Raw genomic sequence first — 27431 nt, forward strand, 5'->3', positions numbered from 1 at the left:
TTATAATTACGTGAAACCCAGGGTTCAAAAGTCAAAAACACCAAACTGGATGCTTCCAGAAAAGTCCATCTTCCAGCCCCATCCTCCACCTTTCCCCCTGCCGCCTCCTTTTAGGCAACCATTATAATCAATTTTGGGTTCCTTTTTCCCTTGTTTTCAAGCACAAACAGGCATGTGTAATCCTGTTTGTTTACGTCTTCGTTTACTTGTTTGTAGTGTCTCCCACCCCACAGAGACGTAAAGTCTTCCCTATTTCATCTCCAGGTCATCACAGACTCTCATTTCTGGTTGAAAGAATAAATCTTATGTCACCATGTCATTCCCCTGTGGAAAGCCCTGCCATAGCTGCCCGTCACCCACAGGTACAATCCAACACCCTTTAGTGGCACAGAAAGCACTTGCGAAGCCGGACCTCCCATGGCCTCACCCCTCTTTCCCTGCCAGCTCCCTTGACCCTGCTCCCATTTTCCCATCGGCGCCCGCCCCTCCCCCACTCGGCTCACCAGGTGAACTCCTTCCTAACCCAGGCCGAGCACAGCCCCTCTGTGGAGGTTTTCCAGTTGTTCTCGCCGTGGTAGGGAGATTGGTTATGTAAGTATATGTCCTATTCACTGGACCTGAGCTCCAAGCGTAGGAACCGCCCCTCCGCCATCTCCGTACACTAGTAGTTAGCCCCACATCCGTCACATAGCAAGTGCTTTACCAAGCTTGTGGAATAAATGAATGGGAGATTCTGTATTTAAAAGAACTTGGATACAAAAGACGTGGGTTCAAATTCTGGCTTTGTTGTCTGCCACCCGGGAGATCTTGAGCAAGCCAGCTGGCCTTTTGCATCTGGGTTTCTTTTTCTGTAAACTGGGGATAAGGCGGCTTCGTACAGGATTGCCTTGAGGGTAAGTGAGTCATATGTGAAAGTCCTTTGGATATGATGAATAAAAACATGGAATAAGAAAGGCGGTAAAGACAGTAGGTAAAGGAATTCAGAAGAATGAGGGTGAGCTCAGAGAAGAGGAGGAAGTTGAGAGTGGGTAAGGGAGGGGCCTGCAGGAAGGGGATGCATAACTGACCCATAAAACTAACGGCCTCTCTGCCTGGTGCATCTCAACCTTGTCTTATTCAATCAAACCACAACTTTGAAGGTGGGTTATTTTATTATCCCACATGACTAGTAAGTGGTAGATCCTGGGTCCAGTGACAACAAGGCCCAGACAGCATTTGACCAAAAGGTGGAGATCGGCAGGGAGGCCGTCAGTTTTATCTCCTCCCTCCCCGTCTCCAGGGAGCCTGCCTCCTTGCTCGTCCGCCCTTCCTTTACTCACAGGGCACGATCACTACTCCAAACCTCCCCATCAGCAAGATCCCCATGAAAGAATCTCTTTCCTTTTTCTTAATCTTGGTCCTGGAAATCCCTCCCACCTTGATCTCTATCCCATGGCCTGGGGCCCTGGGGGTGGGCCAAAGAAGGGAAATTTGAAGTGGAACAAAGGAATGGAAAAGAGAAACTTTTTAATGACAAATTTCTAACGTTGTTTATTACATCTAAATGCTGCAGGGAAGTTTGGGCTGGTTTATAATTTAGGAAGATCAACGTGCATGATTAGATAGGAGGAGAGTTAGCCCTTTAAATTTCTATTCCAGTCAATTTCCATTAGTGTTGTCTAGCTCAGATCTTTTCTCACACATTGAAACCATCTCACTTCCTTTCACGGGTGATGGTTTCCCCTTGTTTTAGTCAGAAATTCAACAGGTGCCTCAGGGGGAGTGAAGCCATTGGACACATAGGATTTCTTGCAGACAGGGCAGGGCGTGGGCTCAGGGGGCTGCCGCCTCTTCCTGTCCTAGCTCATGATTCCAGCTCGTTAATATTTGCCTTTTCTCTTTACTTGCTTCTGTTCAATTAATCTTCTAAAGTATTCAAGGTTATTGTCGATCCTGGTTAGGTGAAACTGGAGCTCAGAGCCAAGAACAGATTCTATAAAAAGAAGAGTTAATAAGAAAAGGTCAAAACTTTGGAGGTCCTCGTGAAAACGGAGAATGTGGGACAGCCAGAGGCCATTCCGCACGTGTGTCCTTTAGGGAAGTATTTTGGATTCCTTAGAATGCCCTTCATGTTCCCATCCCATTGGCTTCCAGCATCTTCGCTATGTCTGAATTCAGGCTTGTAAACTACCAGAATCCAAGAGATGACATGTTAAAGCTGGTTCCACCCTTGAACCTTAGTTTCTCATGCAACGCTCAGTAGTCTTACCTTAGGGGACGTTTTCTAATAAATAAATTGCAAGAGGTCTTGTTTTTGTGACTGACCTTGGTTTCTCAGATCATTCCTCATTGGCAGTTTGATCAAATTAACCCATCTGGGGTGGAATTCTACAGAATTATGAGAGATCATGTGGGTCATACCACCAGGTTGGCTGGAGACAATTCCTGCTACATCAAAGTCTGGGCCTGAGTGAGGGCAGGTGGAGCAAGATGATGCCCAGTTTTCTGTTCCATTATCGGCAAAGGCAGGCCATCCTACGGATCCCCAGTTAGCAGTGGGGGAAGAAGCCCTCTCACTCCCTACTGGCTGTTGAAGTAATCACGCTAAACAGACTATCAGAAGGAAGGGCCACAATGGACACACAGGCAAACCGCAACTTGGCGCATCTTGGTCTAAGAGGTGGGTGTCTGGAACATCTGAGCTCCCTCATAAGGATAAACTGGAGTGACCACCCCCATGGAAAGAACATTTGAGATGTGACATACGGGAAACTATACAATCTCTTTGTGCCTCTTGCAAGAATAGTGCAAAATTTTATAGGGAAAACTGGAGAACACGGCAAAATTAGAACAAGGAGACAGATCAGTGGGGCTAGGCTCCCTTTGCTCAGCCTTCCAGCAAGTGGACCTGCTCAGGAGGATGCAACCCTTTGGAAAAAGGAAGTGATACTCTTAATATCATTATAGTATAATATGAGGAAAGGTAATTATAGCTGGTGTCATTTTCCCTCTGGAGGAGCAAGCTGATAGAAAGAACAGCAATAAACAAACCAGGGCGGAAAGATGGTAAGAAAATCACAAACAGGTCTTTCTTGGGAGCGGGGGAGTATATATAGAGATTTAAAATCTTGAAAGACACTTATAAAAGTAGGGTAATATCAGTTGGAGACCAATTCTATTGTATTAGAGGATGTAAAGGTCTCAAGAATGGTTAATAGAAACAGATTGTAAAGACAATGAATTCAGGGAATATGTCTAGTTCACCACAACTCTACAGAGAAGCAGACAAAATAAAGATGGGACGACGGCAGGACATTTATATTCTTGCAAGCACAGAAATGAGGTGAGCCAAGAACAGAGTTGAAGCCTGACCCAATGGATTAGAGAGTCCAGGAGAGGCTGGACTGTTGATGCCTACTTCCAGTGTCTTGGTGCTTGGTCCCCAAGAAAATACAGTAAACAATATGTGGTCTAGTTAACCCCACCTTGAGGGAACATATAGGAAGAGTTGGGGATGGGCTTGTAATACAGACCAAGATAAAGATGTGCAGGATATAATCTGAGTTGGGTTTGATGAGGTTACCTTGAGCCTACATGCTTATGGGGCATCTGGGTGTTGCTGCCATCTTGCTTTTCCTACTGTCTCCAGCCACGACCAGGTAGGTAATAAACCATGTAGCTGCCCTTCCTCATTGTCTCCTCTGTTCTACATCACTGCATGGACTGAGAAAATGAGTCATCCCTTTTGCCCAAGCCCTGTATAGATTGGCCCATCTGAGCTTCCTGCTATTTAGATGACTCTCCTTCCCTTACTACTGCCGGAAGAGATGAGTCCACCCAGGGAAGGAGGAAACAGAAGTCAACAAATTGCAAAGAATAAACAAGAGTTGATCTCACTCACGCTGATTAGGGTGATATATGAAGTTGGTTTCCACCACTCTGCCATTCAGGTGCTGGGTACTGCGGTAACCATTGTTGAGGGTCTTGTTCTGGCTATCCAATAAGGAGTTCTCTAGCTTCAAAACCTGTGGGTAACATGAAGTGGATAATGGAGAAGAGGCACTGAGTGATTTAAAAGAGTTTAGTTAGCAATTGAACTAGAGCTTGGGTTTTATAACCCTGATAAAGCAGTTGTTGGAAGATCTCAAGTCCAAAGGATGTTCTAGGTGCTATGTGGCAGGCATGGCATCCATTTATCCACTCTTCATTCTTCCAACAATCTCTTTTAATCTTTTTCTGTATTTGGTTACCAGTATAAAGGAGAGAAAGAAGTAAATAAAGATATATAAGTGGCAAACTCGATTTTTGTTTTTCTGAAAATGTCCATACTTTGTCTATATCCTTGAAAGACATTTTTGCGGCATGTACAATTCTAGCTTGGCTGTTCATTTCTCTCAGCACTATGAAAATAGATGATTCCACTGCTTTCTGACATTCATTGTTGCTGCGTTGAATCAATTCTCAGTCTAATAGTACTCCTTGCACGATAATCTGCCTTTTCTCTCTGGCTGATTTTGAAGTCTTTTCTTCGTCTTTGATATTTTGTAGTTTCACTGTGGTATGTTTAGTGTGGCTTACGTTGACTCATTGGGGTTCCTGAGTATATGACTTGGTGTCTTTCAACGCTTTTGGAAAATTATAAGCCAATATTCTTCAAACCATGCCTCTTGTCTAGTGAAAGCTCCCCTAGATCTGGATTTAAGGTGCCTTTTTCCAAAGATGATTTACATTTGCTTCTCTTAGGCATCTGGGGGCACTTCTAACCTGGTTAGACAATTTTGTGTGGGGGTATCCTTGAATAGGGGTCTTTCCACCTTTTCAGGAAGTAAGGAAATGAAAAGTTTAAGAAAAAGGAAGAACATCACCCAGAAGGAATTGTCAGCTTTGTTTTGCAACCTCAGCAACATTTGTCCTTTATTCAACTCAGTAAACATTTATTATATGCCCATGCTATGCTGGAGGAAAGAAGATGACTGACACAGCTCTTCTCTTCAAAGGACTACAGGCATTTTGGCATGGGAAAGAGCTCAACACGAAGCCAGTCTTCTTGCATAAAGCCATTTATGACGTTAGAATATAAGCTCCACGAGGACAGGGATTTTGTATATCAGGGGCCGAGCACAGTGGCTGGCGAGAGCAGCACTCAATAAATATTTGCCTTTACTATGCAACCCTTCTCTTCTGACTTGGATCAGGCTCCAGTCCTTTTCCTGCATCAACTAGAAATTTCTTGGATTCCCTGATGCCTGTTTGCTCCTCTCTGCCATGGCACTAGTAAGATCGCCCACGACAGTGTAGGGGAGGCACAGAAGCCCTGTGCAGGGCAAACACCACAGGAGCCCAGGGCTGGCATTGGGTGAGATTTGGCCGTGCACTCTTCTTGACTAGGGAGTTGGAAGGGGAGACTTCGGTGAAGTGAGGCCATGTACTACCTGTGACTTGGAGAGCTTGACGGGATCCGCCAGCAGAAACCACTGGACATTCTCGGTACAGGGAGGAGTGGTGAGTGACCCCTGGTAGCTGTAGTAGTAGCGGAGGTCCTTGGGTAGCATGTCCTGAATGTTGAGGCCACTCAGAACTGTGCTTTGTCCTAACGGAGGGGACAAGAGATAAAGGAGTGTTAGGGACCCCTGCTGCCCCCTGGGAGGACAGCTCAGGCTCAGACCTCACCATGTTTGAATCTCCTGATTTAAGCAGAACATAGAAGCTGACCATTGGGAAATATTTCCCCTGTTTGCTGCTCCCTGGAAGGGGTTAGAGCAAAGACTTTGGGGAGAGACCCACTCAGACACCTCCTCCTGACTGGGTGCTCACTCCTCTAAGGCTGCTCCCTCATCTGTAAAAAGGGAACGTTCAGTAGGATTGCTGTAAGGGCAAAGGCGGGTGTGTTTATAAAGTGCTGGATCGAACTAGCACGTAGGAAATACTCACGAGTGTAACTGTCACCATCATCGTCATCGTTTTCAGGCAGAGGATATGTTTTATGATAAATGAAAGAATTAACTATGACTCTTAGGGGCTTCTTCATAAGTGCTCTCAAAGAAAGAACAAATTCTTTAGTTTGGGCTGATTTAGAAATGATTGAATGGAGGTTAGAAAGGCAGAATCAGAACCGAGTGGGGGTCCAGGTGTAGGCATCCTGTCCTGAGCTCTCCCTGCCATGCCCATTGGGAACCAAGCTCAGCCACAGGTGGGGTGTAGGGAGGGGGACCTCTGCAGGGTGTCTGAAGCCTCCACAGCACCCGCAACCATCACCGCATCTAGAGAATTCCTCTTTTGTTCACATCAATGACACTGAGCCCCTGAGCTTAGCATGAGACTGTCAAAGTAACATGGAGTTGAGTTGAATTTTGCTTCACTTTCCCTGGGCACTTTTGCATTTGTTAATGGCAAAGAGGACATCATTTTGACATGCAGTTAAATCGGCTTGTTTAACGAAGGCCGTGAATTCTAACAGTGCATAATCCCATAGTAAGCAAAAGATTTGTAAGTTTTACTGTTATTGGAAAGATTGAAAGATATAACCTTCTAAAGGGCTCTATTGCATAGATTTAGTTTCATAACTCTAACATATTTAAGTGAGTCACAAATTCCAGAACCATGGTACAGCCACTGGAAAACAATATGGCAGTTCCTTAAAAATTAAACATAGAATGACCATACGATCCAGCAATTCCACTTCTGAGTATATACCCAAAAGAAATGAAAGTAGAGAGGTAAACTAACAGGACCTGCTGATGCTTTGGATGTGGGGGGTAATGGAAAGAGGAAAATCAAGAATGATTCTGGGATTTTTGGCTTAAACAATGGGATGGATAATGACACTCATTGCTGAGATGAGAAAGTTGGTTTAGTGACGTCTGGAAGGTGAAGGGAATACAGTTAAGTTTTGGCCACGTTAAGTTTTATATCCATATGGCAATATCAAGTAAACAGTTGGATAAAGGAATCCTGAGTTCAGGGAGAGAGGCCCGTGTTGTAGGCAGTATTGATCAGAAGTGGAATTTATTGAACTAGAGAGGAAATGTGTCCGGGTTAGTTGTAGAAATAAAATGTCTGAGATGAGTGAATTTGAAGAAATGTTTTAGCTATACCACAGGCCTGTGGTTTCTCCCACTGGCTTTGTTCACAGCCAGTAAATTAGCCAGACGGTTCTTGCATCTGCTTTGCCTGATGCCATCCCTGCACGGAGGACCAGATATAGATTTTTGGGTTCCACAGTCTAGAGATGGCAATTCAGGCTTCGGGACCGAAAGAGGGAAGACAGAGTCGTGGCACCCTCCAATATTAGGGAGGGAGCCAGAAAAAGAAAGCAGAGCTGGGGCAGGGAGTGCGTGGTCAGAATGAGAGCCGGGTGTAATGGATTGATGTTTCGAGGTCAATTAAGAGAAGAGGAGAAAAGCGGCAGGGAGATCTGACAACAGGGGTGACCTTGAAGGCTCAGTGGAGTGACGGGCCAGCTTCCAGTGAGTGAGAAAAGAGAACAAGACTGTTAGACAATTCTTTCAAGGGGATCTGAAAATGAGGTGGAAGATGAGAGAATAATGGCGTCATGAGACACTTTCATTTGTGTTTTGAGGTGGGAGGTGTTGGAGCACAGAACTGTGTGCTGAGTGGAATGGTCCGATGAAAGGGAAGATATCAATGATGCAGGAGAGAGGGGAGAGAGCAGCAGGTGAGGAGGCCCGAGAATGAGAGAGGGGTGGGGTTGGTGCTCACACGGAGGGTGGTCTTGGACAAGTGCAGGGACACCTCACCATTGTAGCCGAGGAGGGGAATGGCGTTTGGTCAGGTGCAGGAAGCTCAGAAGATGAGTCAGTTTCTGACTACCTTCTCAACGAAGCAGGAGGCAAGGCACCCGCTCCCAGGGAGAAGCTGGGGCCAGGGCCAGGGGCTTCAGGAGACAGGAGAAAGTGTGAAGTAATCATTTCGGAGAGGCGGAAAAGCAAACGCCCGGGGAAGTATTTCAGGATTTCCGGGCAGTGTTAGAACCTCTTCATAACACCAGTTAGACGTCTGTGTGTTTCTATCCAGCCATATTCAGTCATGAACAGATGGGAGTCGGTCTGGGGCTTTGCCAGGTGAGCTTATAGGGGACAGAGGGGCGAGCGCATGGGGGACGTTTGCCTGGGTGCGTCAGAATGATGGCCAGTGGAACTTCAGCTAGGTAAAGAGAGATGAAAGGCCTGAGGCATGACTAGTAGTGAGAATGTGGAGGCCCATGGATTGGAGGTGAGAATTGCTGGAGGAGCGAGGACTGAAGTCAGGGAGCTGGAGTCTGGGAGATGTGGCCAAAGTGGGATGCACAAAACCAAGGCTTCACTGCTGACGCGGATGTTGCTCGAGGTCAAGGGCTGGCCATAGGAGTGGGCGATCACTCTAACAGAACTCTGCCTTCCGGAGGCAGAGAGATGGGAGAGCAGCCCTGTGTGACTTTGTGTCCCCGCTCGATGATGAGGGGCTTCACCCTTGAGAGTCTTCTCAGCTTGAAGCTAAGGAGAACATGTCTCTCTGGTGACCAGGATCATCACAGCGGGCTGGGGCCGGCGGTGAGAGTCACTCAAGTGAAGACATCCCTAGTTAGTGGAACTCTGGCCAGAGAGAAGTTCCAGTTGTGGGAATTGACAGGTAGAGTTTAGAACAGATTTCTCAGAGGTGTTCACAGCCTCAGCCAACAGCAGGAATTGCTAGAACAAGAGACCTTGTGCAGGGAGGGGTGCTCCCCTGGCAGGGCTTATCTGCTACCCTCCCCACCAGCGTCACCCTCCCCTGCCCCCCTGTCCTCACCTCACCCTCACGCTCATTCCTCTTCCCTCCTGCAGCTGCTGTCGGCTTCCCTTACCTGAATACCTGACCTCACTCAGGTGAGAAAGGAACTTGCTGTAATAGGTGTTCTCAGCGTAATCACTGACCTGTAGGAGAAACACAGAGCAGTCAACCTAAGGGAGAAGGGACCTCTGTCCGGGACCGGCTCCGCTAATCCAGCTGGTTTGCTATCCTAACTGATGAGGCGGAGCCAGAAGGGCAAGGAGGAGGCGGCCTGTCCACGCCCCAGTTGTGTTGGGGGACAGTCTGCCTGTTCTCTGCCACCAGCTGCCTGGGCTCACCAGGGAGACAAGATCTGAAGCATTTTGGCAGCTTCCAGGGAAAGGAGCTTCTTGGTGATGACTGGGGACACCCTCGGGGAATGGCTGTCACTGCTAAAATATCCCCAGTGACCCAGATTGGGGCAGTGTCAGCCATAGTCGGATTCACTGGGTTGAGGGGGCTTGGTCTCATGCCCTCCCTTCTTCATCCTCAGGACTTGGCTGAGCAGAAGAGAGCCAGACGGCCCCCGCAAGGCTGCTCTGATTCGGCCAAGGCCAGCTCATTCTTGATTTTTTGTATGAGTGTTGACTTTTTAAAAGTCAGAAAAGTTGCCTTTGGTGAAAAAGGTCTATTTTCAATGGTTCTTTTCCATCAGTGGTGTTGACCCAATTCTTCTTCCACTGGGTGTAAATTCAGATGTCTCAGATTCACGACTGCCATCTGCTATTTGTTTTCTAAATGTCTCGTGTCTGTTTTGTTCCTCTGTTCCACCTTTTGTGTTTCACAAATACTTTTAGTGGACCATTTAACCATTTTTAGTTATTACTGATACTCTAGTGATTACAATACACAGCTTGACGTATCACCATCTACATCAGGTTAATATTAATTTAATTCCAGTAAAATAGAGCAACTTGGCTCCAGCATAGCTCTCTCTCTTCCCCATCCTTCCTTTTATTTTTCATATATATTACCTCTACATATATTATAAACCCAGCAACACAGTGGTATTGTTATTGCTTTGAACAATTTTATGGGATTTTCTTAAAGACATTAAAAGAAGAAAAGAGAACAAATACATGTATAGTCTTTTACACTTACCCACATATTTGCCATATCCGGCACTCTTCAATTCTCTCTGTAGATTTGAATTACCATCTGGTATCATTTCCTTTCAACCAGAAGGGCTTCCTTTAATATTTCTTCTAAGACAGGTCTGCTAGCAATTATCTTGGTTTTTGTTTATCTGGGAATGTCTTTATTTTGCCTCATTTTTAAAGGGTGGTGTAGTTGGATATAGAATTCCTGGCTGACAGTCATTCCGCTGGCTTCTGATGACTTGTTTCTAAAGAGAAGTCAGTCATTAATTGTACTGGCATTCCCCTATGTGTGATGGCTCCTTTTTGTCTTGTTGCTTTCAGCATTTTGACTTTGATGTGTCTAGATGTTTATCAGACTTGAGGTTTGTTGAGTTTTCTTGGATTGTTTTTCATCAAATCTGGGAAATTTTTGACCATTGTTCCTTCAACGTTTTTTCTGCCATTTTCTCTCTCTCCTCTCCTTCTGGGACTCCCATGTCATATATTTCAGGATGTGTGATCTTGTCCCCATGAGTCTAAGGCTCTGTTCATTTTTCTTCAATCTTTTTTCTTTGTTCTTCAGATTGAATAATTTCTTTACTCTATCTTCAAATGCACTGATTCTTTCTTCCATTATTTTTTAAAAGATTGGCACCTGAGCTAACATCTGTTGCCAGTCTTCTTTTTTTAAATTTATTTTTTCTCCTTCTTCTTCTCCTCAAAGCCCCCCAGTTGTATATTCTAGTTGTAGGTTCTCCTAGTTCTGCTTTGTGGGACGCTGCCTGAGCGTGGCTTGAAAAGCAGTGCTAGGTCCGTGCCCAGGATGCGAACTAGCAAAACCCTGGGCTGCCGAAGCAGAGCATGCAAACTTAACCACTCGGCCATGGGGCCAGCCTCTCTGATTCTTTCTTCTGCTGCTTCAGATTTGCTCGGAGCCTGTGTAGTGTACTTTTCATTTTGTTCATTATATTTTTTAACTCTAGACTTTTCATTTCGGTGCATTTTTATAGTTTCTGTTTCTCTATTGAGATTTCCTTTTTTGAATCATCATCATCGTATTTCCCTTTAATTCTTTGAACTTATTTATGATAGTTGTTTTAAAGCATGATCTGCTAGGGGCTGGCCCCATGGCCAAGTGGTTGAGTTCACACACTCTGCTTTGACAGCCTGGAGTTAACCAGTTCAGATCCTGGGCATGGACCTATGCACCACTCGTCAAACCATGCTGTGGTGGCATCCCACAAAGAACAACTAGAATGACCTACAACTAGGATATACAACTATGTACTGGGGCTTTGGGGAGAAAAAATAAACATAAAAAAAGGAAGATTGGCAACAGATGTTGGCTCAGGGCTAATCTTCCTCACCAAAAAATAAAAAATAAAGTACTGTCTGCTAAATCACTCTGGGTCCACTCAGAGTCAGTTTCTATTGACTGGGTCTTTTCCTCCTAAATATGGATCATATTTTCCTATTCTTTGTATGCCCAACTTTTTCTTGAAAACTGGACATTTCGTATACTATATGGTAGCAAATCCAAATTCTGATTTTTTAAAATTGGCCTGAGGGTTTTTTGTTTGTGTGTCTGTTTAGGAGCTTGGCCGGACTTGATCTACAGGATACGTCTTCCCGACAACATGCAGCAGCTACTGTCTCTGCTCAGTTCTTAAATCTTATTTTTATTTTTTAGCCTGGATTCCTAGGGGCCACCTGGGGTCAGCAGAGCTTTGCAGTCGGTGAATGACTTTAGCAGAGGTCTTGCTCGAATCCCTCAGTCCCATAAGATTTGCTCCCTCAGCTGATGGATCGAAGTGCAGCCAGGTATCAAGTCAGCCTCGGCTTTTACTTTCCACCTCTTGGGAAGTTTACACGGCCTTCTGTGGCTTTCTCATTTCCAGGATCTCCTTGTTAAATTTCTTATTGGCCTGCCACTTGCCACTTGCCGGAATTGGGACTGCAACCTCAGACTGTCAGAGCTCAGGTTTTCCCTCTCTGTTTTCTGTCTTTTCTGTTAAGCTTGCTACTTATACTGTCAGTGCCCCTGGGCCTGGGTTTTCAATTTACAGCCCAAATCAAGACAGTTCCTCAGCCCCAGGCAGTGAAGCTGCTGGTTTTCCTGTCCACCCTGCCCTGATAAACCTGCCTGGCTGACCAAGTTAGCGGTGGGGCTGGGAATAACCCCAGGCACAAAGTCCACAGATGCTCATTGTTCTTCCTCAAAATTCTAGCCATTTTTCACAAATAAATGCCTCAATTGTTGTTTGCATTTGGCCCATTCCCAAAGCACTGATATGGTTATTTGTGACAATTTTATCCAACTTAATACTCGTTTTGTGGGGAGTGGATTCACTGACCACTTCTTGCCACCTAGCCATAAGTCCCACGCTCCAGACTTTCTTGGAAATGCAGAGGTGTCGCCTTTGTCTGGCAGGTTGCAGGCCTCCCCTTGCCCTCAGACCACTTTGTGTCCAGTCAACCCTCTGTGACTCCAGCTCTAAGTCAGCTTGTCCCAGTTATCCAAGGTCCCTGAGGTTGATAACACGGAAGGAACCCGGTGACTGTGAGCAAGGGCTAGATAAAGGGGAGATCTTCCATCGAGTTAGCGTTTCCAGGAATTGTGAGCTCAGGAACAGATGAGGAGGGACAGGAAGGAAAAGCTTTCATCCATACTTAACATCTATCTGGACACCAATCTATAGCTTCACATGCACAGTTTCAGCCTACCTCAATGAGGACTGCCAGCACTGCCAAACCATCAGGTTCATCCTTGGCTATATCGTAGCTCCCGTATTTAGAATTGTAGTGAACAAGGTGAATCTGTGGGAGCAAGGAAGGGTAATCAAGGGCAGTTCATACAGACTTCAAATGCTTCAGGGTCTCAGGAGAGGAGGAAAAGAAAGAAAAGGCTTCCATCTGAGGCCTCAGACTGTCTTGCACAAACAACTCCAACCTCCACCTCCCTCTAGTTAGGCTAGGAGATCTATCAATCCAGAAAGTTCTCTAAGAATGGAAAGAGCATGAATGGGATTCTGGGAAGAGGACAATTCAAGGGCGTTCCCTGACCCCGCCTCCCTCCAGGCAGACATACTGGCAGAGTCTGGAGGGAGCCCCTGAGTTCTCTTGAGGTCTCTGTAGTTTGGGTGTGAGACCCTTGCCCCTGGAGGTGACTGTACCTGTGGTCATCCCAAGGACAGATCTAAGCAAGAGAGGGAAGCCAGAAAATCTAACACATAGAAATCCAGCTGAAACTGAAGAGGGCTGGCCCCACTGTGTAGGCTGCGGACTCCTACCTTGCTGTGACTTCTGTGAGGGTGGGGACCCCACCTGAATCCCTGGCACATGGCAATGATCAATGAATAGTTGTGAGTGAACGAAAAATAAACTCAACCTCAGGGTGACTTGACTGTCACCATTGCACGAAGTCTTTTTGGCTGTTTTAATAAGATAAGTGACTACGGGGTGTGAAGAAAAGAGGACCTGGCTGGGGTCCTCACGGTACCTCAGTCACATATCTGATCCCGTCGATGGTGTGCTCAGAGCCGCTGATCTCTGAGGCCCCGCCGCCCCAGTGGAAGTGCATCTGCTCAGCTATGTACTTGGTGCCATCGGCAGCCTCCATGTGCATGGTGGGGCGCAGGCTGATCTGCACTGGAGAGAAGACGAGAGACAGGGAGTGGCGCAAGTGAATGTGGACAGGTCAGGCCTACTGGTTCTTCCCTGGTCACCTGCCCACTCTGGGGGCAAGCTGGTGCTATAGACTGGCTTAGAATGCCATGAGCAGAGTTCCAATGGGGAGGAGGCGACTGACACAGGGCAGGATGAGGACCAGGCACTGAGCAAGCTAGGCAAGGCAGATGCCTCTCCCATGGACACACATTTCCACCCAGAACCAGTAGGTTAGAGGCAGGACCGCAAACTGGCAGATCCAGCTTGTTGGAAAGGGGAAGGCCCTGAAAAGATATGGCCCAATGGGTGTGGAAACCAGAATTGCACTCTTCACATCTGGCCAGTTTTGGAATTTGCCCCTGATGTAGAAATAGGAAGGGGGGACTCTTGGACTGTTTTTATTATTTTTACTCTCCAGAATAAGTACTATTTGTAAGGCCAAGTTGAGGTCATTATCTTCTTTGTGATGGAGTTAAAATCCTCATCCTATGTAGCCTTCTAGAACTAGCCCAACTGAAAACCCACTCCACCCCGTGTAAGGGGGCGTCCCTGCGGGCCTTCGAAACTTTCAGTTTATGGACAGAGAAGCCACCCCAGGGAGGTGGAAAGACTTCTCAGATCACACAGTTTCTGGGTCGGGACAGAGCTGGGCCAGAACTGGGTGTGGACAGGACAGGATGTCACCATTACTAGCCTCAACTTGTCCTCAGAAGACAAGAGACGGAAATCTGCAGCAAGTCCGGGAACACACGGACTCCTGGCTTGCGTTTAATTTGGTGTGATTATCAATGGATGCATTCAAATGTTAGGTTATTGCTGATGGGAAAATGGATCACTATTCCAGCTTCCTCCTGCCTGTGCCCGACAGACTTCCTGCAGAGAAGTCACTCCCGTCACATAGCTGCAGTAGTCCATTTGACTGGCTCAGGCCTTAGAGAAATCTCTATATTTCTCTAAAGAAAGATGTGGAGAGTGACACAAGGGAGTGAAAGAAAAATACCTCTGAGGACATAATTTACGACTTGGAAAGGGACAAGCGGCAGCTGACCTGTTATCAAAGTCTTTCTATTTAAAGTCTTCAAAGATGGTGATAAACAAGTAAGTTTCCTTAAAGAGTAAATATTAGGGAGTTGATATCCGTCAGATCCCCCTTCTTCCCTTCCCAATGGTCTAAAGCGCAGGGAGCTGTGATTAAATTCGTAACATAATGCGTTGTCAGGCAGGAATCCGGCCTCAAAGATTTTAACATGCCCTCTGGCAGAACAGGTACTTTGTATTAGTGTTTAAAACATGGCCGGCCTCCAAATCACAGCTCACATGAGCAAAACGGAAGAGTCTTTAAAAGGAGATGTGCAGTGTCATCTGTGCCAAGAGACTGGCGAGCTGAGGACCAGGCCGGGGACAGTTAGCACCTCATGAGCAGAAACAGAGGTCCTGACAAGTATGTTTCCCCAAAATACAATTCCCTGCAGACAGAATGGCTCAATTCTCAAGTTTTATCAACAGGACCTCACAGGCCAGATTGAAAAATGGCAGCAATTCCGGCTTGTCACTGTGCTTTTGAAAAGGGGAGGCCAAATACCTCTACCCAAAAATCAACCTGCTGAATGCTCCAGATTCTGAAAATTGATTTAATATCCAGAAAAAGTTGTTCCCCTTGTTTGAAACTAATTTAACCAGGTTCTTCCCAGAGCAGAAAAACCACAATTTGAGCATTTTCTGTGCTCAAGAAGCAATGGCCAAGTGTCAAGGTTGTGAAAGTCAAAGAAAGACTGAGGAACTGACCCCAGTTGGAGGGGAGTAAGGAGATATGATGACTAAATGCAATGTGGGATCCTGGACTAGATCTTGGACCCGAAGAAGGACGTTAATGGGAAAGTGTGGAAATTCAAATGAGGTCTATAGAGCAGTTAATCGTATCAATGTAGTACGGTTATAAGATGTCAATATTAGGGGAAGTGGGAGAAGGGTATATGGGAACCTTCTGTACTATTCTGCAATTTTTCTAATCTAAAACTATTTCAAAATAAGAGTTTGAAAAAAAGACAAAACCAGCCTTGCTCCGGCAGTCTTGGAAGATCAAAACCTGCTCAGAATCCTGCATCCCTCATGGGCACCTATTGGGGACTGACCCTTTCATGCAGAAGTCTTTTCTCCTCAAACGCATCTAGTCCAGGTACTAGGCTAGAAAGCTGAATGATAGATTGTCCCTCTTTCGAGGAGCCTAACAAAGAAGCGTATAGGACCCGTTAAGAGAACAATGTTCTTTTTCCCACTGAACACTAGAATCCCAGCACCTTAGGCCTTTAAGCTTTTCTGGAGCCTAAGAATATGTATTTTGGGAAGTTAAAAGTATATATTAATCAATCAGGTCCACCACCTGTTACTAGTCTACAACAAAATAGAGAAATTGAGAATAAGCTTTAGAAACTTTTGTAGCAATTTGTCTCAACATCCAAGTGTGTTTTCAATTTCTTCTTATTCAAATGTAATTTTATGTCTGTTGAATCTAATAACAAAAATTGGGGCACATAAAAATATAAATATATAGTAGCATTTGAAATTAGAAACACCACACCATTTACATTAGCACCCCAAAAATTAAACACCTAGCTATAAATCTAACAAAATATGGACAAGATCTATATGAGGAAAACTACAAAACTCTGATGAAAGGCATCAAAGAATAACTAAATAAATGGAGAGATATTTCATGTTCCTGGATAGGAAGATCCGATATTGTCAAGATGTCAGTTCTTCTCAACTTGATTGATAGATTCAATGCAATCCCAATCAAAATCCCAGTGAGTTATTTTGTGGCTATTAACAAACTGATCCTAAAGTTTATATGGAGAAGCAAAAGACCCAGAATAGCCAACACAATATTGAGGAGAAAAACAAAGCTGGAGGACGGATGCTACCCAACTTCAAGACTTAACTGTAAATCCATAGTAATCAAGGCAGTGTGGTATTGGTGAAAGAAGAGAAAACAGATCAATGGGACAGAATAGAGAGCCCAGAAATAGATCCCCGTAAGTATACGCAACTGATATTTAACAAATGAGCAAAGGCAATACAATAGAGTCTCATCAACAAACACTGCTGGAATGACAGGACATCCACATGCAAAACGTGAATCTACACAAGACGTTACACCCTTCACGAAAATTAACTCAAAATGGATCATAGACCTAAAAGTAAAATGTGAAACTATAAAATTCTTAAAAGATAACAGGAGAAAACCCAGATGACCTTGGGTATGTTGATGTCTTTTAGATACAACACCAAAGACAAAATCCATGAGAGAAATAATTGGCAAGCTGGACTTCATTAAAATTAAAACCTTCTGTTCCGCAAAAGACAATATCAAGAGAATTTAGAAGACAAGCCACAGACTGGGAGAAAATATTTGCAAAAGATACATGTGATAAATAACTGCTACTCAAAATATACAATGAACTCTTAAAACTCAACAATAAAAAAACAACCTAGTTTAAAAATGGACCAAAGACCTTAACAGACACCTTATCATAGAAGATACACAGATGGCAAATAAGCATATAAAAAGATGCTCCACATCATATGTCATTAGGGAAATTCAAATCAAAACAATGAGATACCGCTACACACCTATTAGAATGTGCAAAACCCAGAACACTGACAACACCAAATGCTGGTGAGGATGTGGAGGAAGAGGGACTCCCACATTGCTGGAGGGATGCAACATGACACGGCCACTTTGGAAGCCATTTGGGCAGTTTCTTACAAAACTAAACATACTTTTACCATATAACCCAGCAATCACATTCCTTGGTATTTACCCAATGGAGCTGAAAACATGTCCACACAAAAATCTGCACACAGATGTTTACAGCAGCTTTATTCATTATCACTGAAACTCGGAAGCAACCAAGACGTCCTTCCGTAGGTGAATGGGTAAATAAACCGTGGTCCACCCAGACAGTGGAATATTAGTCAACGCTAAAAAGGAATGAGCTAACAAGTCATGAAAAGATATGGAGGAAACTTAAAGGCACATTGCTCAGTGAAAGAAGCCAAGCTGGGAGGACAGAATACTGTCTGATTCCAACTACATGACGCTCAGGGAAAGGCAAAATTATGGAGATAGTAAAAAGGTCAGTGGTTGCCAGGGGTTAGGGGCGGGGGAGAGATGACTAGGCAGAGCACAGAGGACTTTTAGGGCAGTGAAAACACTCTGTATGACACTGTGGTGATGAATGCATGTCATTATACATTTGTCCAAACCCACAGAGTGTACAACACCAAGAGTGAACCCTAATGTAAACTACGGACGTTGGGTGATTATGATGTGTCAATACAGGGTCATCCTTCATAAAAAATGTACCATTCTAGTGAGTGATGTTGATCATAGAGGAGGCTATGCAGGCAGAGGAGCAGGAGGTGTATGAGAAAGCTCTGTACTTGCTGCTCAATTTGGCCATGAACCTAAAACTGCTCTAAAAAATGAAATCTATTAAAAATATATATATAAACATATATGTTTATATCTTAGGTTCCAAGATATAAAAAGGACTCTGCAAAAGCAAAATTAATAAATGTTTAATTATGTCTTTTCCACTTTTTTGTTAAACTTAGTAATCATCAAAATTTCATTAGATTTAAAATTTGTAGATTATTCCTTTTTTCCCTTCAACAGAATTCCTTTTTTTTAATATTAGCTTTTTTTTTTAAATGGCTCCACTATAGTAAATTTTGTGTGTGTGTGTGAGGAAGATTGGCTCTGAGCTAACATCTGTTGCCAATCTCCCTTTTTTTTCCCTCCCCAAAGCCCCAGTACATAGCTGTAAGTCCTTCTGGTTCTTCTATATGGGATGCCACCACAGCATGGCTTGATGAGCAGTGTGTAGGTCCACGCCCAGGATCCGAACCAGTGAACCCCAGGCTGCCGAAGCAGAGCATGCGAACTTAACCACTATACCACCAGGCCGGCCCCCTCCCTTCCGTGGAATTCTTCAATGTGCTTGGAGCTTGCTGAAAATGTATAGCCACTTGTAAAGAGTATAGCCAAATAACCTCAAAAGCTAAATTATAAAAATCTTTCAAAACAATTTACATAAAACAAAATAAGTATTGTGAGCTGTGAGTGCATTCTAATGTTTGAGATGCTGTAGGGTGGGTTGGGGACCCCAGGGGAACAAGCTTCTGGCCTCCAGAGATCCCAGCACAGCCTTATAGGAGGAAGGTCCAGGGCCCTCTGCAATGCGGGAGGAGGGAGCCACTGAAAACCCCCAGGGAAGCTGGCGTCTTCCTCACCCCGTCCTCTCCCGGGTCCTCAACACAAAGCCCTGCACACAGCAGGCAGCCAGCAGAAACTCAGCCCACGTAATGAAGAGGGGTTGTCAATCATTCGTTAGTCCCGGCCGACTGACCTGCTGGCGTCCACCAAGCTTTCCCTGCCTTCAGCGGCCGCCTTTGACCCTTTGGCGCCAGCCCCTCTCCCCTAAGGGCGAGGACGGGGAGAAGCTGCAAGCTGCTAACCCACTGGAAGCTTCAGAGAGTAATTTTGGAAACAGGAGCTTGACGTTATGATAAAATGAGGCTTTTATGAATTATTAGTGGAGTTCGGTGATCCAGGCTCATGTCCCTGAGGATTTTACAGATCTTCCGTCATTCTCCTATGTGCTATGTCACCAGCCCCATCAAGGCAATTGGTTTTATTTTCTCAATTGTGCCAATAGGAAATCTAAGTCCTGTGACCCCCGTACACCTATGCAGGTGGGCAGTAAACTGACCCGCCCCAGGCCAGAGTGGAAGAGGAGGACAGGGGCTCTGGGTCCAGCTGGGCCGCAAGAGCCTGTGTGACCTTGAGTAAGTCCCTCGGCCTCCCAAGGTCTCTGGTTTCCAGCCTAAAAAATGCCCCCCTCCTGGGGTTGTCATGAGGCTCAGAGATGAACCCACGGAAAATCAGCAGGGTGTTCTGCAAACATAAAGCACGAATTTACAGTTGTCCAGTCTAGGCTTCTGAAGTGCGGTCCCCAAGACCCAACTTCTCCTGTCTGACTTCCACCCCCTTTCTAGGAGGGAACAGAAAACATGAGCTTCTTTTTAAACCTCTGAGAAATGCTTGGCCTACCTGTCAGGCACTTTGAGTTAATCAGACTCAGTACAGAAAATACGGAAAATCAGACCAGGGCAGAGATCAACAGAGCACGCAGCGGGCGTGTGGCTTCAGCAGCATCACCTGTCTGTGAGCTGAATTTCCCACTGGTCGGGTCAGAGCAAGTTTGAGGAGAGGCTAAGGAGGAAAGAAGGAGCCAGCCAGGAATTGAGTCTAAAGACAGATGCTGCACAACTTTGGAAGAGCCACTTAGTTTCAGGGCCTCCCGCCTGTCCGCCCGCACGTCTGAGGCCTGCAGCTCCAAGGCTGCGCTCTGAGCCTCTGCGCATGCCGCTCCCGGCAGCCAACACCTGCCTTCCCTGCTGACCACTCTTGGCCCGGCCCCTGTGGCCCACCCTTACCTGTGTGGCCGTTGTTGATCATGGAGAACTCGCCCTCCTGGTCCTCGTAGCCCACCAGGGTCAGAGGCTTCAGGGATGGGTTGTACCGCATCTTCTTACTCTGCAGGTCGATGGGCGACTGTCTGTCACCCCCGCAGGTGGGGTACTCATTCGACCAGTGCGCTTCATCCAGCTCCCCGTCTGAGACAGGAGAGATCCCAAGGGATTGCAGTTTGAGAGGCTGCCCAGCCAAGCCCTCCCTGCCGGCCCCTCACTCGGGGCAGAGGCCAGAGCCTGCAGCTCCCAGCACGGCCTGCCCGGCGGAAGGCCCACAGGAGCCAGGCAGGCTGCCAGGATCAAGGCCAGAGGTCTGCCTTCTGGAAAGCAGAAGCAGGGCCTCCAGAAGGAGGTGGGAGAGGCATTTAAATTAACTCCATGGACGCTGTGTCTTGGGGGCTTTGGTGCCGATCCCTGACTTTCCTGTTGCAACCACTGGCCCTGAGAATATGACTTAGTGTTTTGAAAGCGATGAAAGTCTTTAATATGTAGCTTTAGTTTGCCTGTGAATTATCGTCAGCTGATAAATGTACGAGAGGGCTCCCTGGGCTTGGCCTTCCTGTGTTATTTGGTGGCCTTTGCCTCGTTTCCTCTGAATGGCATAGTTCTCCTTCCCAGCTCTCAACAACAACACAGCCCCTTCCGCCCCTGCGGCAGGACCCCCCGCCTGTTTTCTCTCTCCACCCCTTTCACCGGTTCCCAGTGTGGTAAGACCCACCAGGTGCACCTTCACCTACAGATTCAGGATGAGAAAGGAGGCATCTGGTTCAATCACTCAACTAGAATGATGAAGTAAGAAAACATCAAAATAAGGAAAAGGGTCTTTTTTTTAAGGTAGTTACTAATCACAGGGGAGAGAGTAATAAAAGCCAGTCATTATTAGCAGCGACTGGGCTTCCAAACACCGTGGGTCCTGGTGTGACCATTTGCAGCTAGGACTACGAGCCCTCACCCTTGTGCAGCGAGGGGGCAGGAGGTGGGGGCTGTGAGGTGAGCGCAGAGCTTGTTTGAAGGAAGATGTTTATATTGGGGCCTCTCACAGCTTCTTGGCTTTGCAATCAAGAGAAAAGTCAATTCTCTACTTCTCTGCTCTTCTCTATTTAATAATAAAACCCAATTTTTAAACAATTCTTTCCTAGAGGCGAGATGCCAGGATCAAGGCCAGGGGTCTCGAGCACAGTCCCTTTATGGACACAAGGCTTTGGCCGCACCCCTATCAGTCTTGAAGGGTTCTCATGTGTTCTGGAAAGTCACTGCAGCAGCTGCCCCAAGTCCTCCAGGGCCCCTGGAGGCTTTCCAGAAGGCCCACAGTCCCAGACGCTGGACTGAGCCTGGGGAGGACAAGACTTGCGTTGACGGAATTCTCTCCCTTCCTTACCCTCTGCTCCACCCCCAGCGCCAGTGGGCCAGAGAAGCAGATGCCCTGGGGTCCCCGTGGCCGGCTGTGGGATTCCTCTGCTCCACAACAGAGCCATTGGTCAGGGTTGGCCATCTTGCCCTCTGAAGTTGGACTTTCTGAGCTTCCCCACTATGCCCCTAATTCTATTGCCCTTGATTCAACAGGGCACATATCCACCCTGAATGTACGCTTCCCTGTGTCTGAGGCTGGGGGCCTGTGCAGGGAGCAGACTCAACACTGTGTTTGCTCCTGGCCCCTGCCAATGGCAGGAGTGTCTTCTCCTGCCTCAGTCCAGTACAAAAAAGAGGGGACATGGGCAGGAGCTCTCTTCACTGCCACATGGATGGGGTGTTTCATGTCCAAACGCCACAGATGCAGTCCTCCCATCTTTGGCTCATACGTGGGCCAGAACTCATGTCAATGCCAGGGTTTCGATTTCATCTTTTAAAGGCTGGGTTTCAGTACTGAGGTCTGGGTCTCAGCAGGACACAGCCATCGACAGCAGGCAGCCTGGAGGCTACCTAAAGACACTCTGGGTGACCCTCGTGGATCTGTGAAGTGGGGGACTATTTCTTCTTTTCCTTAGTGGAGGTCTAAGTTCAGTGCGTTCTCTATACACCCCGAGACACTGAGCCCACGATGGGCAGACCCCAACAGAGGAACCGCACACAAGCGTGCGAGGTCTGCCTCGCCAGCCCAAGAAACGCCAGGCTCGGCCGCTGTCCTCCGGAAGGAGGCGCTCCCCTCCTCGCGGGGGGCTTACCTGAGTAGGTCCAGTGCTGCCCGGCCTGGGCTCCCAGGAGGAGCAGAGACAGTAAGGTCAGCGGAGCCTGCATGGTGCCGCGGGTCCGGCGTCAGGACGGATTCTGGGGAAGCCCTTCTTTTAAAAGCTCAGAAACTGTAAATAACAATTTACCAAGTCTGGCGGCCTGATCCACCCTCCGCTGCACCCGCTAAAACGATAACACCTTCCCCACAATGGCCCTTCTGACTTGGTTCGCTCGGCAGGTGACGTTTCCTTTCCCGATCTCCTCCAGGGTCATTACCATGACCAGGTAGCCCACAGGTTTGGTGGTTCGATGTCCTAACTTATAAATACTCCCTTGAAGGGCCAACACAGTGCAGCCTTTGTGCAGGAGTGACCAGAACACTGTCACTTCCTGTGACCTGGCTCCTGGCAAGGAGCTTTGGGACCTGGTGAAGGGCATCACTGATCCCTGAAAACCCTAGCCGGATCCTGCTTGATATTTCCTGCCTGTCTCAACAATGGACACAAGCCACCGCTGCAGACTGTTGTCGGCCCTCAGCAGGCATCTTGGGAAATGGCCTGGTCCCCGCGTATGGCATGGAATGGAGAGTACTCATGTTCTTATCCGCATCCCGAAATCACTGGTTGACCCCGGATTCCTAGCTCATGAGCCACATGCCAAGGCCTGCCTTTGGGCCTTCCGAGCTAGCGTGGGTGTCCATGTTTCTCCATGGGATGCATTTGTTCCCATAGCTGCACTACACTCGGTCACACCCAAACCAATCAAACACGTTGGATCAATGGATTGCCTAATCCTCCTGCTTCCACTTGGGTAAACAGTCCTTGAAGTGAGTGAGGGAGAAACTTTTGAGTTTATACATGCTGACAGCCCAGCATTTCCCATGCCCTGCAGAGAGGGCACAGGCAAAGGGCAGCAGCGTTCCTGCGGGGTGCCGGCCATCCTGGCCAGATACAAAGGACCATCTTGTTCTGGAGAACAGAGCTAATCCCCTCCCCACCAGCCTCATTTATCTCATTGCCCACTTTTCCCTGGGGCCCGAGGGATGCTAGAATGGCAATATGGCAGCGCGAATTGAGCACGGTTAAGAGCAAGGATTCTGAAGCCAGACTGACAGAGTTCAGATCCCTGCTCTCCCACTTACTAGCTATGTGACCTTGGCCAAGTTACTCAACTGCTCTGTGCCTGTTTCCCCATCTTTAATAGGATTCGAGGATAGTACCTCCCTCCTGGGAATTCAACAACAAATTTGTGTGTAGCACTTGGAATGCCTGGTATGCGGCAAATGGCATTATTATCTATGCAGACCCCTCATTCTATGTGGAAAGGAAGTGATTTACCATTGTCCACCCAGCCTGTGAGTGAGGGAACTAGAGGCAAAAATGAAGGACTCATTCTCCAACTCATGGAACTCTTCCACGTTTTCAGAAACTAGAAATCCACTGTCCAGTCTTTGCGAGTAAGCCACACCTTTCTGCTGGGCCCCGGCCCTGCAGAAAGGACCACCTTGTAGATACCGTGAGACCCTGCCTCTGCTGAGGACAGCAAGGGTGTGCGTCGACCTTTAGATGCCAGGGTTCCCTGACATCCAACTGGCAGGAAAACACAAATGGAGCCATCTGAATTTTTTTCTTGGGCACCAGGGAAAGAATTTGGAGCTGCAGAGGGAGCCTGGCACGTCACAACGTGGTGGAAGGCAGGGAGGATGGGTCAGAGCACAAAGGGAGGCTGGAGCGAGAAGGAGCCCCAGGAGGCCTGAGCCGTTGGGTGGGGAAACTGCGCAAGGGGGAGGAAGAAAGGAGCCGTGGGGGCTGAGAGGAGATGGGAACAGATGCTCAGAGAAAGGGGCTCCAGGAGCAGGGACCCCACGGCCATGCTGGGGAAATGGAGAGTGTCTGCCACTACCAATGGCTCCCAGCTCCATGTCCCATGGGGTTCCACGGTCCTGCGGTCCCCACTTCCGGATGCCCTGGGGAGCCCTGGTGCTGCTGTTGCGACCCGGAATCCTCACAGTGAGTGCATGGTCACTGCTGTGAGTCTGTGATTTTAGCCACCCCGCCGTGGAGCCCTCCCGTGCCCTGTTCACTGCTCAGGCCTGCCGCTTGGCCCTGGTTTCTCTGCATCTTTCGCTCAGGGCTGGCTGGTAACCTGTGCAGCTGACTAATGTTGAGTATAGGTGGTTAGAGTGAGTAATTAAGTTAATAAAGCAATTAGACCGGCCAGGCTCTTAAAGTATAAGACCCATCTGCTAATGAGGGCACGTTGCTAGAGAAAGAGGGTCCCTTCCCTCTGCTGTGTAGCAAATTCCAGTGACACAATCCATGCAGAATTCAGCAAGGTTACTTTTGTTGCCCTCTTTCTAGCTCATTGACTTCTTTGACCCTCAAATTTTCCATTAACTTTGAACGTGTTTCCTCCTTTTCGTATTTTCAAAGCACGCTGTTTGTTTCGATTTGCTTTTTTTAGTGTGTTGCACTGGACTCTGAACTTGCTTCTGCCTCCATCCAACCCCACCTCCAGCTCTTCACGGTGTCTTAAGTCTCATTAAACTGTTTTTCTAAGGCCTATGGTTTGAGTGGCTGAGATGAGTTGACGTGTGTGCCATTTTCATCATAACATCGTGTCAAAAATGAGAAAGGAGCTTTTGTTCTTCGTTGGTGCCACCACAGTTCCACGACAGAGGCCCACGGAAGCAAAGGAAAAGGAGGCGGCAGGGAGGTGAGGTCAGCCCAGATAAACAGGGAGGCACCATCAGCCCAGGTGGGCATGGAGGCACGGTCAGCCCAGGTGGGCAGAGAAGCAGGGTCAGCCCACATGAACAGAGAGGGGTGATCAGCCCAGGTGAGCAGGGAGGGGTGATGGGCCCAGGTGAGCATGGAGGCACCATCAGCCCAGGTGAGCGGGGAAAGGTGATGGGCCCAGGTGAGTACGGAGCCACCATCAGCCCAGGTGAGCAGGGAGGGTTGATGGGCCCAGGTGAGCACAGAGGCAACTTCAGCCCAGGTGAGCCAATGCTCACGTTTGCACAGGCCTGGGATAGAAGAATGAATCTGGCTATACAAGAATATGCACATTTTGGCTGTACACAATACGGACAGGCCATTGTTGTGTTCCATTCAGGAGTTCCAGCTCTGGAATCCTGAAGAATGAGTCACTCTGAACAAGTGAATTTTCTAGATGGTTAAAGGCTCAATTCTATAAAAGCACCAAAACGTTTAGTCCATTTTGGATTAAAACTTCTAAAATGTATCACACTCTTGCCTGTTTTCTTGAACAGATTAAGCTGAATACAATAAAACTTTTCTTAATGACTGAGGCCCACTCATATGAAAATCAGTTGTTAGCCTGTATTGTAATGTATTGATGCCCACTGCGCCTGTAACTATATATGACTGTTCTCCCTACATGAAACAACCCCTAACTGCTCTATTTTTGGATTTCTTATATCAGAAAATTAGCTAGCTGACCTAATTATTAAAGCAATGTACTTGGGGGCCGGCCCAGTGGCACAGCTGTTAATTTCGCACGTGCCAATTCAGCAGCCTGGGGTCCACCAGATCGGATCCCGGGTGCAGACATGGCACCGCTCATCAAGCCATGCTGTGGCAGGCATCCCACATATAAAGGAAAGGAAGATGGGCACGGATGTTAGCTGAGGGCCAGTCTTCCTCAGCAAAAAGAGGAGGAGTGGTAGCAGATGTTAGCTCAGGGCTGATCTTCCCCCCAAAAATAAAAAAAAATTAAAAAAACAAAGCAATGTGCATGAGTGATATTCAAATTATTAACATCCATGAGGCCAGGGCACGACCGACCAGAACAGAAGAGACACTTGGTGCTGCAGTGGGGTCTGGAAGCCCCCTGCTCCGCCAGGAGTTAACCCTCTTGTTGGTGGATTGTAGGGAGAGTGGGAGATCCTGGGCAGGGCTGGGTGGCAGGGGCACCTGGAGGCACCAGTGTGTGTTCATTTTTCATGGTTAGCATTGCGAACATGGGCTGCCAGCTCTCGCCTCTTTGGGTTGTCTGTTTGCCTTCCCTCTGTTCCTGGCTTCTTATTTGCTGTTTTTTCTTTGCTGTTTTTTACCTCTTTGGCCAGAAATCAGATGGCTACACTTTGCAGAATTACATGCACAAGGAGAACGGATAGAGCTGAACTGAGAGCCCAGAGGCTGTACTCAGACCAGTGGAGGAAAGCCCTGAAAACTCTTTTTTGACTACTCAAAACATTTTACTTCCTTGCTGACTTTTAGTTATGTCCACATAAGTGAAGCTTTAGCACAAGCAAACCAACACGTTAAATAACTTACTTGCAGAATATTCAGCTACATCGAGCCCCAATCCAGTGGGGACGCCCACACTTTCTCTCACCAGCTTCCCTGTTGATAAGTTCTCCAATCTTATAGGGTATCTCCAGTCTCATCTGTCCTCCTAGAATTCAGCACTTATCATTTAGTGGCGTCTACCAGCAGGCATTTTCCTCCATCATATTTATTCTTCCTCCGATAACCTACATCAAAAAACTCCCCGACCAAAACCTTGGTGGAAATTCTCTTTTCTATTATTAACTTAGGTTATTAGCAAAATAGGAACCAAATATCGAAAAATATTTACAACTCAGCCTGCCATCAACATTCCGTGCCCGCTCTCTGTGCAAACTTACCATAGGACCTGCCGTTGGAATTCTTGTTCCATTTGCATCTCCTGCTGCCTGTATCTTCTATGTCCTGGAGTTGGCTAGAGTCTTGCTTATATCCCTTTTATGTAGTCCACCCCCAGTGTACCTCTGTAGGACAGGTTTGTGTGTCTTTCAGCTCCACCCTTAACAAGTCAATAAGCAATTCCAAATCTCTATCGAGTCCCAACCCTTCCCTTATACCTAAGGGCCTGGTTATGCAAGTAGAGGACTGTGTTAGCTTCCTGTTGCCACTGTAAGAAATTGCCACAAACTCAGTGCTTAAGACAACACAAATTTATTCCCTTACAGATCTGGAGGTCAGAAATCCAAAATCAGTTTCATTGGGCTAAAGCCAAGGGTCGGCAGGGCTGGTTCCTTCTGGAGGCTCTCAGGGAGCATCCATTCCCTCGTCTTTTTTAGCTCCTGCACTCCTCGGCTCACAACCTCTTCCTCTAATCACTCCAATCTCTTGCTTCAGTCCTCACACCTCCTAATTCCTCCTTTGATCTTCTTGCCTCCCTCTT

The 27431-nt window shown here is 47.1% G+C and overlaps 1 protein-coding gene across 3 annotated transcripts; it reads right to left on the minus strand.

Annotated features, from left to right (window-relative positions):
• Window positions 1-1491: 1491 nt before the first annotated feature.
• On the minus strand, window positions 1492-26964 carry CA6 (carbonic anhydrase 6). 3 transcript variants are annotated; one of them, XM_046663120.1, is made up of 10 exons: window positions 26893-26964; window positions 26540-26660; window positions 22232-22334; window positions 20034-20213; window positions 13366-13514; window positions 12591-12683; window positions 8822-8891; window positions 5412-5569; window positions 3881-4004; window positions 1492-1972 (listed from the first exon to the last, which is right to left on the minus strand). In XM_046663120.1, the coding sequence occupies exons 3-10, from the start codon at window positions 22302-22304 to the stop codon at window positions 1860-1862; spliced, it is 960 nt and encodes a 319-aa protein (XP_046519076.1). In that variant the 5' UTR covers window positions 22305-22334; window positions 26540-26660; window positions 26893-26964; the 3' UTR covers window positions 1492-1859. The 3 variants fall into 3 exon arrangements, with proteins under 3 accessions (XP_046519076.1, XP_046519075.1, XP_046519077.1); XM_046663119.1 differs by having other exon boundaries at window positions 22232-22366; XM_046663121.1 differs by lacking the exon at window positions 26540-26660 and having other exon boundaries at window positions 22232-22366; window positions 26893-26950.
• Between the last annotated feature and the right edge of the window lie 467 nt (window positions 26965-27431).

Source organism: Equus quagga, chromosome 5, assembly GCF_021613505.1.
Source record: "Equus quagga isolate Etosha38 chromosome 5, UCLA_HA_Equagga_1.0, whole genome shotgun sequence".
Lineage (NCBI taxonomy): Eukaryota > Metazoa > Chordata > Mammalia > Perissodactyla > Equidae > Equus > Equus quagga.

Excerpts from the sequence above, each read along its gene's own strand:
- CA6 (XM_046663120.1), bottom strand. The coding sequence starts at position 22,304 with ATGCAGGCTCCGCTGACCTTACTGTCTCTGCTCCTCCTGGGAGCCCAG. Across the intron at positions 20,214-22,231 it reads GCAGCACTGGACCTACTCAG|ACGGGGAGCTGGATGAAGCG; the intron begins GTAAGCCCCCCG and ends CTCCTGTCTCAG. Across the intron at positions 4,005-5,411 it reads TCAAGCTCTCCAAGTCACAG|GTTTTGAAGCTAGAGAACTC; the intron begins GTAGTACATGGC and ends TGTTACCCACAG.